General features: G+C 45.9%; 1 protein-coding gene across 1 annotated transcript in view; it reads left to right on the forward strand.

Annotated features, from left to right (window-relative positions):
• Ptprt (protein tyrosine phosphatase receptor type T) overlaps window positions 1-14,615 on the forward strand; it is a 1,017,256-nt gene that overhangs the window by 287,491 nt on the left and 715,150 nt on the right. Inside the window, exon 3 of the mRNA XM_050150909.1 lies at window positions 7,879-8,004. Coding sequence (XP_050006866.1) covers window positions 7,879-8,004 — 126 coding nt within the window. The remainder of the gene's footprint in view (window positions 1-7,878; window positions 8,005-14,615) is intronic.

Genomic DNA, 14,615 nt, shown 5'->3' on the forward strand with positions numbered 1-14,615 from the left:
GGGAGAGGAGAGGGAGGAGGGGGGAAAAGGGAGACGGGGAGGGAAATGGGAGGCGGGGAGGAGGCAGAAATCTTTTTTTTTCAATAAAAAATTATATTAAAAAAAAAAAGCCATGCGAATTCTAAAGAGAATTCCAAGGTCCAGAAAGAATACAGCTCTGAGGGCACCTCATTTCTGTCCTGGTAGGAGAGAAACAGTCTTGCCGATATCGGGGTTTGGGCCTTATAGACACTGCGGATACCAAGTAGGCGTTTTCAGCTGTTGTGTTTGTGGTACTTTATTACGAAGCCATGGGAAATGAATGTGTTGCTGTGGACTGCGGTTCGTCTTCCCCAGAGTCTTCTGTTGAGATCCATATGCTTCATTCCTGCTTCAGACACGGCCAGCTTTGAATACAGAGTCTTTGCAAAGGTTAGATGGGGTCACTGGGATGGGTGGGGTCAGCACTACCTAGGCAGGGAAGAGACCCTAGAAGTCAAGCTGTCTTTCTGCAAGCATTCCAAGGGAAGGCCACATGAGAAGGTAGTCATCCACGGCCAGGAAGGAAGTGATCCCCAGAGCCCACCTAGCCTGACCTTTGTGTGGAACTTTTGTCTCCAGAGGTGGAAAGAAACAAATGTCTGTTTTGTATGACTCTTCCTGGCATTTTGTTATGGCAGCATGAGTGGACAAATACAAGCTACAAAGCTGGCAATATTTTCTCCTTGTTCTTGCATGGACAAAGTTTGATACCCCTTCCAGTTAAGAAGTAATAAAAACTGCATAAATGGCTCATTAGTTAAGAGCATGTTCTGCTCTTGCAAAGGACTTGGTGGTTTACCTCTGCTGTAAGTCCAGCTCCGGGATTCAGTGTCTGTCTCTGGCCTCTGCAGGCACCAGGCACATGTACAAACATACATGCAGCCATTCACTCTTATACATAAAATAAAAACAAATAAGTAAGAATTATTTAAGTCACATCTCTCTTTCTGGTTCCCTGTGCCCATATATTCTCGCTGTCTCTGGAGTGTGTTTAGTATGAGCTGTCTACACATCTGTGAGTAATACATGGATGGAGCTTGTACCGTCTTCCAGCAAGGAACCTTCCTACTTGATTCTGAGCCTCCCCCCCCCCCCCCCCATCTCTGGCCCTACCCTCTGTATCATGGTCTCCATGGCAAGCTGAAGGTACAGAGTCTACTCCTGTGCCTTGATTTCTAGACTTGAGGAATAGCACATTTCAGGCTTGCAGCAGCGAGTTATTTGGGAGCAGAGGACATGAAGACTGGCTCAAGACCATCAACCAGTTCTGTTTACAAAGGCATGTTAATTGCTATGGCGACCTAGTCTGATGGGTAAGTGTGTGTATGGACTGAGCTAGTCTGGGTTCAAAGTCAAGCTTTGCCACTTGAGATTATTGTGATCTTGGAGAACATTTTTGGAGCATTCTATATGTTAGTTTCTTTATGCATGTCATGGTCATCAGTGATCATGTCTAGCTCATGCATTAGCTGTGATAATTAAATGGCTGTTATAGATAACCAGCACATGCTTGGCATAGAGTTCTGTCTGTATTATCATCCCTCAGATTGGCATCTGCTCTATAGTACTCTTCTCTGTCTCTGTGTCCTTATGTTACCATTCCTTGACCCTAGAACATTGCCAGTTGGGGTTGAGTCCTTAGCAGGCTCTCCCCACACCTGTTGCTGCAATTCTAATTTCTCTTATCCTAATTTATACAAATTAATATAAATCTAATTTATCATATCCTGTCTGCCCTATCCTCACCTTCTCTCTTCCAAGGTGGCCTTATGGTTTCTCATTAGTTCACTTATTGACTTCCCCTTCTACTCAGTTTCAAGTCTCAACCTTTGTAGAATTGGGCTAAATACTCTTAAAAGTCCCAGCCTGAACACTGAGCCCTCCCGTCATGAAAGGTTCACTGAGTTCACTGTGACCCCCCCCCCCAAGAGAAAGGCATAGATAGATGGACTACATTCCCCGGTGAGGGCGGCAATCTGGCATTTGGCCATGAATAAGGTTCATTTTAATGTATTCAACTACTCATTGAATAAAGTCAAGCACACGCTGTGGCTCAACTTTGGCGGAGACTCCCGTGGCCTACATATGTTCTCTTGGATCTTTGGAACCTGCTACTGGAAAGATATCACCCTGCGACCTCAGATGTCTCACATCCTGTGACACCAGAGGTGTCCTCTGAGCGCCACAAGCGTGACACTCTGTGGGTTCCTAGTACGTTCTCTTCTAGCTACACAGACCAGGTAGGAAGCGTTCCTTTGCCTCCCCCACACCAGGTCGCCTCAGTTTCTGGTCGTGTTTGTCAACACTGTGATTTACTCCACCAGCAATACTGATCACGCGGAACGAAACTGAAGGCAAATCTCTACTTTTTTTAAAAATAATTTTCCTCTCTCATGTTTGCCCTAGTTTCCCATCTTCACCTCGCTTCGTGGCTGGATATTAAAGGCACTGCTTTCTATTCTCAAAGAAGCAGGATGCGGCTCAGAGGCTGAATATGGAGTATTCTGGAGTATTCTAAAAGAGGCTGTGCCGGAGCATTGGAGAGTTTCAGTTCCACGATGCCAGGGCGGACATCCCACTTCCTCTTCTTCATGTGTTTGAGCTGCTTCCAGGGGGTCCGTGAGGCTGCATCTGTAAGATGGGGGAGACGCAGCAGCAGGATAGAAATAGTGTAGGTAATGGCTGGTCGTAAGCGGCTGTTCATAAAAAGGAGTGTCGCTGTTGTTGTTGCTTACTGACGTCATGCTTTTTCTCCAGCTGGGTAAGTCCCTTGGGAGTTCTGCCATGAGGTTCCATGTAGAAAGGCGGAGAGCAATGCTTCTTTCCCAGAGCAAGAACTGACAGATGGCAGTCCCTGGGAAGAACATAGCCTGCCTCCATTATTATATATGAAGTTTTAAGGGAACGTAGCCACACCGGCTTTTTTTCCATATTGGCCATGGTTGCTTTTGTATTGCGAGAGCAGGGCTTAGCAGTTGTGACAGAGATTGTGTAGACACAAAGCTAAAGATATTTACTATTTGACGCTTTGTAGAAAAGTTTGCTGAACCCTGTCTTTGAGAAGGGGGTTGTGGTTTTCTGTTTCCGTATGCAAACAGATTTACATAGACCTCAGCACAGTTCACATGCAGTGCCTGACACCCAGCAGAAGGTAACAAATTTTCCATCCCTCTTCCGAACTTAATTCTGCTCTGGAACACACAGGATCATATCTGAGAAATGCAGAGGCAGGCACATTTATATTTTTATTGAATTCTATTCCTCTCTCATTTCCAAAAGAAGAGCTCATGTTTAAAAAAAATTCTGATTGGCACTATAAACCTTATTTATGCTTTAATGTCCCCTAAAGTATGTAGCCCACACGATTTTTACTCCCTTACAGATGCTGATATGCTATACATTACCAAATCCAAATGGATTTTCAAAATCCAATTTCCTTGCTCCAGTCTTCCGTTTCTCTGTTGACTTTTTATGTCTGACTTGCATCAGAGCATCCGGGGCTTTTGCCACGTTTTGACCTCAACCTGTCCAGTGAAATAGCTCGTGTGCTCAAGAGGAGAGTCCTCGGGTGGTGGCTGCCCTTCCCTGTTCTCCTGTGACTCTGTGAATCTCCATCAGGCTCGATGGCGGCTTCTGGAGGCAGCCTGAGCTAGTTCTTGGAGCGGAGGTGGAGACGAAGGTGCTATTTCCTCCCCAAATGATTGTGCTAAGGTTGGCATGGGTTACCTGGCACTGCGTGCTCCTTATGTCTGAATGAGGTCAGTGTCCAAATGACTTTTCTTCAGGGATTCTTTCCGATCGTATATCTTCCTTAAGTGGCCTGCCACAAATACCTTACAGAGATTGCTAGACCTTTCATGTTATGGTCTCTAGGGAAGACAAGTAGATGTCATTTTTGAATGATCAGCATTACCTACAAAAGTCTTGAGGTCTTGAGCGTTGGATCAGCATTTCTTGCAGTGGGTTTGGGAGAGTTTTGATTCCTTCACTTCTCCTTTCCTGCTGACTCCTAGTGTCCATGGCACCATGACTTACTGCCATTTCTGCGTTTCTGTGGCCTCTGTGGGATACTAGCTACTTCTGATATTTCTAGAATACTTAGATCTTATGATGAGAGGCTTCCTTGTGGCCATCTTGTTCCTATATACTAGAAACTACCTGGGAATGGATGGGACTGGTTAGAAAATTGTCTCTAGAGGCCATGTCACCTGCTGTCCGTGCCCAGTCTCAAGCTCATGATCACTCTCATTCTTTATCTGTTGTTTGGGAGGAAGGAAATGCAGGAATGATTGCGCTGGAAATCATCCTGAAGTGTATTTTTTCTCCTACTAGTTTGAAACATTGTCTGAGCCACGTGAGCAGGGAGGAGGTATCTATTGGTTGGCACCGGGTCCCAGTGGTTTGTTTATCCTTGTGTGTAGGTTTGGGTGATGCTATCAATTTATATTGAGAAGAATTATGAGAAACATTCTCATGAGACTCACCCTGTACTCCTTGTGTGTATGTAGTCTCAGATCGGGGTGGCGTTTCATTATGGGATATGAGCGTCACTACGGATATTTCTGCAGAGGCTTTTGTCTGATCTGTGTTCACGGATTTGTTGTTATTTTCCTTGGACAGTTTGGCTTTTATTATGAGAACACAGTGTCCAGTACCTGGGAAGCTTCTGCTGTTGACAGAGGGAATCAGGAGCTCAGAGTTGGGCGCATAGCCTCATTTAGGCAGATGGACATGTGGGAAATTAAAGCATGGTTTCACAACTCCCTCCTTCAACCCTGCTTTGCTCTTTCTTTCCCTGTCCTCAATGTCACCAGACTCTACATCCTCCTTCTGAATACACTGGGCTGATGCAGCGGGATGGTAAACAGCATCTCCTAAAGACGCTCTGCTGTCTAGGTTTCACACAGAATATAGATGGGAACTTAAAATCCACAGGTCATATTCCGTTCTTTGCTCAAAATCTGGGCACTGTGGAAAAGTCCTGACTGTGTGCCTGGCTGAAATGCAGATTGTGTGTGTGTGTGTGTGTGTGTGTGTATGTGTGTGTATGTGATGTCGTGTGACACAGGGGCTTGTATCTAGAACTGTTCTGTGGTGAGGCATTAAAGACATGCATAAGCCATGACAAACTCTGGTATAAAGCAGGGTCTGAATATCCAGAGAAAACAGTGGCTCGAGACAGAGTATGGTGCTGCCTTTGCTTGCTCTAGTAAGCTTCTCTTGTATGAACATTCCACTGTCGTTCCTTCTGTCTTTGAATGCTACCGTCTCAGCCTCGGCCACCAAAGGCCTTTGCAGCATCAGAGAAGCTGGGAAGGACAGCGTGTCAGGGGTGCTTTCTGTGTGTAGCCCCTGTCTCTGAGAGGTTGTCATGGTGGAGGGTCATCGTAGTGAAAGTCTGCTTCCAATTAATGCTGAGAAATCTCGGTCCACTCTAACTTCGTGATTCTCTCACCCACTCCCAACCGTGGCCTCTGGAGTACACACTTACATTTGCAACTATTCTTCAACTTGCTTAATTATTGCTTGTCTGCCTTACGACTCTTCAGACATCTCTCTGGAAACCCCCATGTAGCCAAGTGCTAGCACTATATCTATTCTTTAGCAAGGGACTTTGTTGAATCAGCAAAGAACTATAGTAAAGCAAATATTTTTCTCTCCACCAGAACTCAGTCACGGTCCCACCCGGAAATTCCCCACTGGCCTTACTGCAGATTTCAGCTTTTTGTTGTGTTTCTTGGAACTCTTTACCTTTTTGTTCCTCTCAAGATGTTTGTTTTTAGCCGGGCGGTGGTGGTGCACGCCTTTAATCCTAGCACTCGAGCGGCAGAGGCAGGCGGATCTCTGTGAGTTCGAGGCCAGCCTGGTCTACAAGAGCTAGTTCCAGGACAGGCTCCAAAGCTACAGAGAAAACCTGTCTCGAAAAAAAAATTAAAAAAAAAAGATGTTTGTTTTTGTATGACTCCTATTTATTTAATGCAAAGCACTTCTCAACTCCTGCCCCTCCAGAATGGGACCAGCCCTCTATTGCTGAGCCCAGCATTCACCAGGATACTGTCATAACCTGCTCAAGTGACTATAACAGAATACCTTAATCTGGGTGATTTATGAACAAAAAGAAAAAACTTGTTCACAATTCTGGAGGTTTAGAAGTCTGCAACAGGACAGCAGCTGATGCAGGGTCTGACGACAGCCTGTTCTCCTCGGTGCCTCCTTTTCATCTTGTTTGTAATTCATTCGTTTTGTTTATCACACAAAATCATAGGTTTGATTATGACATTTTCACATGTACTTTCTTTTCATTGGCCTCCTGCCCTCCCCCCTCCATCTCCCTCTTCCTCTCCTGTCGTCCTTTCATGTTGTTTCATGTCATATGCATTCTATTGTCCTCTTCTTGGCCTTCCTCCTCTGAAGCTCACTTGGCAGAAGGACTGAGTGTGCTCCCTAGGGCCTCCTTCATCAGGACACGAAGCTCCTACCTGAGAGCCAAACCCTCATAACCCAATCGCCTCCTCAAAATCCCTCCTCTTAATCCCACTTCCGAGGGGCTGAGTTCCAGTGTAGGAACTGGAAAAGGACAAAGGCTCAAGGCCTGCAGTGGATGTGACTCCGCTTACGATGGGGACAAATGGGCATTTAGAGGGGGGCAGGGTGCTGAATGCCAGGGAGACAACACAGGGAAGAGATGGACTAGAATGGGAATGGGTGTGGACCACCAGCCAGGAGGCCATGGCAGGCTCAGGCCAGCAGGTGCCAGCTCCTTCTGTGGACCAGCCTGTGCTCCTCTTGTGATATCCGTCTGCCAGTCTTCGGCCTGTGAAGATGCTCCTCTCCCACTGGGCCCTGTTAACTCTCTCCTTTAGAATATGGGCTCCTGTGTCTCTGGTCATGGCAGCTCTCCTAGATGGACCCTCCATTCTAATCCTTTATCTCATTCAATGTCACCTTGAGTGGACTTACAACCCAAATATATGCTGTTTATCCTTGCCAATACGAAACAGACACAGCATAATGTCAAATGAAGGATGGCTTGAACTTTAGGGGAAAACCTAGAAACCCTCACTGTTGACTTTCTCATCTTCCAAATGTATGGTTGTCTAATTCTTTACCAGTTTGTTCTTCCAACTCCATGAAGCATGGGTTTTCAGTCTACTTTTACAGGGAAGAAGGTGGGGGGGGCGGGTGCAGAGTATATTCTGTGTTTACTTTTCATAGTCAATCCACTTAATAACATATCATAAGGTGGGTGTTCCCCTCCACTGGTGGGGAAACCGAGACTCCCCACCTCCCACCCCTGCTGTGAATCAGGTGGCCCAAGCTCACAGTTTTGCAAAGCTGAGGTGTCATGGAATCCTGCTGGATTCTGAAGCTCCTGTTTGTTCCGCAGCATCCCAGCACCCCTTAACTGGAGCTGGAAGCCATTACAGAGGCATGCCCTGGCATTCCTTGTTCCTACTCAGAATGAGACGTTCCTGTTTATATTCTCAGGAGGTCAGACTGAAATCAATGTAACTAGCCTTATTAACTTTCTTAAATGGGGGATGGGTCACCAATGCCAGAAACTTTTCTGGGATCGCCAAGGCAAATCTAGTTTGCTTGTTGCCTGCTTTTGGTTCTTCCCCCTCCCTCCCTCCCTCCCTCCCTCCCTCCCTCCCTCCCTCCCTCCTTTCCTTCTCTTTTCTTTCTCCTCCTCTTCCTTCTCTTTCTTTCTTCTCCTATTTTGGTTTGGTTATTTTTCCTCTAACACCCCTCTAGAGTTTAAAACCCAAAGCTGTAAATGAAGAATTGGTGGGGAAGGGGTAACTTGCCAAGCTTCATGCATGGGGCTGTACTTACCCATCTCTCTTTCGTCTGCAGGTGGCTGTTCCTTTGATGAGCACTACAGCAACTGTGGGTATAGCGTGGCTCTCGGCACCAATGGGTTTACCTGGGAGCAGATTAACACATGGGAGAAGCCAATGCTGGACCCAACTGTGCCTACAGGTATGTGACCCATCATGTTTGGGGCTGAGATGGAGGTGGCTGGCATTTGCAGTGGCTCATGGGAGAAGGACCTTTTTATGGATTGAGGTGAGAGAACAGTAGGTTAATATGTAAATAGTGAATTGCCTATCTTTAGAGGTATTCAGGCAAGGCTAAGTGAGTTCTTTAGAATGGAGTGATAGTTATAAGCCATCAGGATCCAGAAACCTGTGGGATTATTTTTACTCAGAGATTTTAAGCTCTGTCTATGCACAGGGTATCACTGAGTTTTGCTGTGGGGTCTGATGGTAATGTCATTTTAGAAAAAGATGAGAATACCCCTTTTCTCTATGAGCATGAGTTGTACACATCAGGACATTCCACTGTTAAATTATTATAGCTTTGGTGACTGTCCTAACATCCAAAATACCAGGCTTATCTAACCAATGTAAAGTATTGATGGATGCCTGCAGGAAGCAGGCATGTGAGAGAGGTGAACCTGCTGGGTTTTAGGGGATGTATTTGGAGGAGGGATACACATACTCAAAGAGAACCCTGTCAGAGTTGGTGAATTGGGCAGGGCATAGCAGCAAGGTTACTTGGTGATGTGAGCCAGGATGTCCTACATCCCTGTGAAAGTGAAGGTTATCCTTTTGAACAGTAAGAAAGCCAATTGGCTATAGGACATGAGAGGACATTGTCTATGGAGACCCCTTGGCCAGTGACTCCATGTAACACACACATTGTCTTGTATTGCACCAGCTCCTCAGCCCTCCCTGAGACTCACCCCTGTTTTCTGCTAGTTCAACCTGCCTTTAAGCACTAGAGTTCTTTGTGTTTGTTTTGTACTCTCCTCGTGGATGGCTTCTCCAACACCATTGTTTCAGGTTCTGTCTGAGCACAGATGTGCCAACATCTGTGACTCCCACTGCTATGCCCTCTTGGTCAACTCTGGGGAGAGGGTTTCTGGGATATCAGTAAGTGGAGACAGAGGAGATTCTCAGAAGAATCTAGGGGCAGAAATGTCCTCTCTGACTTTGAGCTTGACTCCAAAGCAGGAGACACCTGGCTGGATTTGCAAGGTTCCTACTAAGGCTTGCATCATGTCTGTTTCTCAGGAGGGTCTTGAGTTCAAGGCTATCCCAAAAGGAAAGAAACAAGCCTGAAGTTACTAAATTGTAAATTTCAGATTAGATGGGGTCTTATTTTGTCTGAGCAGAGGTATCAGTTGTCACATATTCCAATGACTAAGGCAGCATGGGAAAACTATATCTGTTGCCTCCTTGTGGATTTTAGTAATGCTGACTTCATTTCTGTAGTATCCCAGTCATTTGTCCCATTAGGATCCCAAAAGCTAAAACACTTGTGCTTAATAAATAAATAAATTAATTCCAATGCTGGCATGGAACTCACTATGTAGATCAGACTGCTGTTGAATTCACAGAATTCAGTCTGCCTCTGCCTCCTGAGTGCTGGCATTAACAGTGTGTGTCACCATCCCTACATGTTCTTGGCCATCTTTGAGATTGATCAAATCTGGATCTTATAGTGCATGCATGTGTGTGCATATATGTATGCATGTGTGTATGAGTGATGGGTGTGCATGCATCCATGTGTGTATGCATCAGTGTGTAAGTGTATATATACATGAGTGTTAAGTGCATATACGTGTGCATTTGTATGCATCCATGTGTGTGAGTATATGTGTATATTCATGCACGTATCTGTATATCTTTAGCCCACTCAAAATCATGTATTGTGTCATGATCCAACATTTTCAAAATTAGCCTTACTGCCTCCCCTCCCTCCCCTCCCCTCCCTCCCTCCCTCCCTCCTTCCCTCCCTCCCTCCTTTCCTCCCTCTCTTCCTTCTATCTTTTCTTCTTGAGATAACATAGAACTTAAGATCGTCCTCCTAAGTGATGGAATTACAAGTGTCTACCAACATGCCTAGCTAAAAGTGAACTCTTAATTCACCCTTTCCCCTTCCATGTCTACGCACTCTCTGGAATGTTCAGAAGCCAGTGGCTCTGTTTGTCTCTCCCGCCCCCTGTGTGGTAGTCTCTTCATGTGAATATCTCCCCAGTTCTGACTCCATCATAGGTATGTCTGGTTTCTTTGCCTAGACTCTCATTCTTCTGGTGCAGATCATCTCTGATTCTCTTTTGGGAACCTGGGGACCTTTGTTCTGGTTCTTAGAGTCATTCTTTTGAGTTCAATCTGTACAGAAGCCAAAGAGATTCTGGTGGGACACAGGGCTGTCCATTTCCTTGCCCCTTCATCCCTCTGCAGTTTCTCTCTTAAAGATTTTGCGGTCTCCTGATGCTCTGAGATGACAGAGTCCTGCTGTCCCCTCAAGACCCCAACAGCTTATCCTGCCTCAACTTCCGCCTTGACCAGTTCTGCTTCCCCTGTGGTGCTTCACATGGGCTCCCGTCAGTTGCTGACAAACTCTACTCCCCTGCCTCTGGTGCTCGCACACGATGCTCTCAGGAAGCCCTTCCCTCTAGTCTGCCCTGACGTTGTGACTTCTTCCCATTCAGTCTGTGGTGGCTCTTGGTAAAGATCCCCACATTGTGACTAACGTCCCTCAGATGAGAAGTCCACGTGACTGGGGACCACAGTAGCCTTGTTCACAGCTGCATCGTCAGCATCTGCGGGATGTGATGTGACAGATGGAGCATTCACGTCACAGTGTGCTGGAAGGGGGCATGGATGGGGTCATGTACTGAAGCGGTTAGTAACAAAGACGCGAGCTACAGTTTAGAGGCCTTTGGCACTCTTCTTCCTGATCACGTGCTTATCCCAATCACGTTTTTTTTCCTATTGTCTTTCCCATTTTACAGAGAAGAAAACCAAGGTTCTGGGCAGCAACCTGGCCAGATGGATGCCTCCTCCTCCCCTCCCACCTCCCTTCCCTGAGGCATGATGATTACTTCTAATCTTAATTTTCTCAGCCCCTTATTACAGCCAGAGTGTCATTTCGTAAATATTGGATCATGCTAATACAATCTTCTGAGCATTCCTAATAGAGGCATTTGATAGTGATCGCTGAAATGAATCTGTCAGGGGCTCTGTGTGCTGCTCAGGCTGAGAGGCATGGAAGCGAATTCGGATGAGGGGAGAAACTGTTCTTGCAGGCAGCGGCCGGAATCTTACTCACGTTCTGTGGTCCAGTACTTTCCATCTCTTCGGAAACCTAGCTTGAGTCTCTTTATTCTGATGGCCCTTGCTGTTTATTGATCCCCTCTGGGCAACAAGCTCTGTGTCATAGTTGGCCTAAATGGATAGGATCATGTCATTTTGGAGCTTAATCTCTTTAGTGGCTTGGCCTTTAAGTAGACTGTGATCTATACACTGTGAGACCTATCCTGGGCCATCTAATACTGTCTTTTTGCAAACGCTGTTCCGTACCTCTCAGTGCTCCAGATACCCTGGCTGGCCTGGTGATCGGACATGTCACATTCTTTCCTGGCATAGGAACTTCAAACATGCTACTTCTGCTCACTGGAATGCCTTTCTCTATCATTTATAATCTTCTTCAAGTCTCTGCTCATGCAGCTTCCCACAGACACCTCTCCTCACTGCACAACTGAAGGAGGTTTCCTCGGGTGTCTGATTGTTGCCTCCAGTTCTTTGCTGTCAAAGCCCTTGTTATAGACCCAATGTTAGCTTCACAACAGCTGTGGAAAAATACCTAAGAGAACCAACTTAAAGGAAGAAACATTTATTAGGGTTCAGGCCAAGGTGAAGTGGATCCATGGCTTTGACCTGAGGCAGGTCTAGCAGAACGCAATGGCAGTGAGGATGGGAGACAGAGGATGCCTCCCTGTATGGAGTCCAAGAAGCAAGGAGACAGGGAGAAGTCACATGTTCAGTGATGTTTGTCCCTCAGTCTGGCTCAGCTTTCTCAGTTCCTCCTGTTTTCTAGTAGGTCATTCAATAGTTAATTATCAATAAACGAATCCCTTGGTTGGCGCCCTTGTCATTCAGTCAATTCTCCAAATTCCCACTTCTGAATGTTGCAGTGGAGACCAAGTCTTCACATGTGGGCCTTCTAGAGATATTTCAGATTCAAACCACAGCACACATTAGCTTCTTTCAGTCCTGTGCCAGAGCGGAGCGATGCCGGCACCTGGATGCTCCTGTCCCAGTTCTCTCACTTCTCACTGGAAGATCCGCGTGAGAGCTCCCTGGAGATGGCTGGGTGAGTGTGAATGGTCAGCCTAGGTGGGCCTCAGGCAGTGTTGGCTGCCCCTAGACTCTTTCCTATAATGGGTTGAGCCTTCCCACGTCAATCAGTAACTGAGAAAATGTACCAGAGGTTTGCCTATTGGCTAATCTCATGGAGGCATTTTCTCAGTTGTGGTTTCCTCCTTTCAGATATGTCCCAGTTTGTGTCAAGTTGACAAAACCCAACCAGCTTATGGGGCAGAGACACACAGATACCCAGGGGAAAAGGCCACATGAAGATAAAGGCAGATATTGGTGTAATGCATCTATGAACCAAGGAAGGCCAATGGTGGCCAGCAAAAGGCAGGGCCTAGCCAATGTAGAAAAGGCTGCCTTCCTGGAGCCTTTAGTGGGAACATGGTTCAGCGTGATTCTGAACTTTTGGCCTCCAGACCTGGGATAGAATAGGTTTCTCTTGTCTTCAGTTACCAGTTTGTGGTAGTTAAGAAAGTTGAAGCCCAGTCGATCCCACATCAGTGCCCCTGCCCAGCCCTCCTTCCCAGGGCACTTTTTCCACACAGGAATTTATCCAAGGGCACTGGAAAGGCTAGAAGCTGATATTTACTTTGTGCCTACTGTAACCAAGAATTGGATTAGGCATTTTCCCATACACTATTTGATCTACTTTTCAAGACCCCCCAGGAGTTCTGTGATACTGTTGCCTTTTCATCTTGGAGTGTACTGGGTCCCAGAGAACTAAGTAACTGGTCCAAGATCACGTAATCTCCACAGCAGGGGAGGCAGGCTTGGAATCCTGGCCAGTGAAATATAAATTGTGTGCATGTTTCTGTCACCAACTGAGTATCTTTTAAAGTGATTTCTATTTGCAGTGTGATTTATGATGGCAAAAACAATGCATATTCATGCAGGGGAATATACACAATAGACACAGCTACAGAGAACAAAGTAGAAGTCATGCATGCATACAAATACACATAAATATGTTTCTTCGTATGCTTTTTGAAAAGCGTTTTCCCATATCATTAAATATTTCTCAAATCATGTTTTCTAAAAGCTTCAGGGTTTCCCATTCCAACGACTGATCCACAGTTTATTTAACAACCCAGGCTCATTGCATATTTAAGTTCCTTGTATTTACGTCTAAACCACATTGCAGGCACTCTGTGTGCATACACCGGTGTAATCTTCTCCAGTAGGACTTTCCAAACTTGCCTTCAGTGTGATATGTTTCTGTGTTCCCTCATGTACCCCCAAACCAGAATGGTTGCACATTATTTTTAAGATATGGGGGAAGAACACGATCCCCATGTCAAACCTGGTTGGGAAAATGCTTTGTAAATTCTAAAGCAGCAGAGGAGTTGGGGGCTGATGGCAGTCTGCTCAGAGTAACGGAGTAGCTCATGGTTTGATTGCTAGAAGGATGGAGACTCTCCGCGGTGTTTTAGAAGGAATTATTTATGCCAAGATAGGCGTCACCTATACAGAGCATCATGGGGTTGCCAGCGTTGATTAGATGGATGGCAGGTTTGTTCATGATCTGTGTGCTAAGCTAGATTTTGTTAGTTTGCAGACAAGGTCAACATCTTACTTGTATCTGTCACTGCAATGCTGGGGTTTAACATGTAACTATCAAATTAATTAAGTATGTGTAATTGTGCATGTATATATGAGTGTGTGTGCATGTGAGCATGCATGCATGTGTGTGTGGTTGTATATGTATGTGTGTGCATATATAAACATGTGCATGCATGCATGTGTGTATGTGCCTGCCTATGTGAGTGTGTGTGTGTGTGCATTTATGAACTTGCCTGTATGTGCATGTGTATTTGTGGAGGCCAGGGACATGGGGTGTCTTTCGAGATCGATCACTGCTCTCTGCTTTAATTGCTGAGGCAGAGCTCTTGCTGAATCCAGAGCTCACCAGTCTTGCTAGACTAGTTATCCAGCATGCCTGGGAATTGCCCTTCTTTGTCTCCCATTTGTGACTCTCAGGACCATAGGTTACTGCTGTGCCTGTTATATGGATGTTGGGGATCCAGCCTCCAATCCTCATGGAAATGCAGCAAGTACCTCATCCACTGAGTCATCTCTCCCCTGCAGTATTACTTATTGTGTGTGTGTGTGTGTGTGTGTGTGTGTGTATGTGTGTGTGTTTGCTATGGTAGCGGTGTTGAGGAACAGTTTCCAGAGTTGAATCTCTCCTTCTACTATGGGTTCTGATGAACTCAGATCATCAAGCGTGCATAAGAAGTTTAAACTCACTGAGCCCTACCACTGGCCTGGGTGTTCTCATGATATAACTCTGGCATGCATCCTAAAGGCTAGCTTCTTCTACCTTTCTACCTCTTCCTTCCTTCCTTCCTTCCTTCCTTCCTTCCTTCCTTCCTTCCTTCCTTCCTTCCTTCCTTCCTTCCTTCCCTCCCTCCCTCCCTCCCTCCC

The sequence above is a fragment of the Alexandromys fortis genome, unplaced genomic scaffold, assembly GCF_014885135.2.
Source record: "Alexandromys fortis isolate MF-2015 unplaced genomic scaffold, M_Fortis_MF-2015_v1.1 scaffold_27, whole genome shotgun sequence".
Classification (NCBI taxonomy): domain Eukaryota; kingdom Metazoa; phylum Chordata; class Mammalia; order Rodentia; family Cricetidae; genus Alexandromys; species Alexandromys fortis.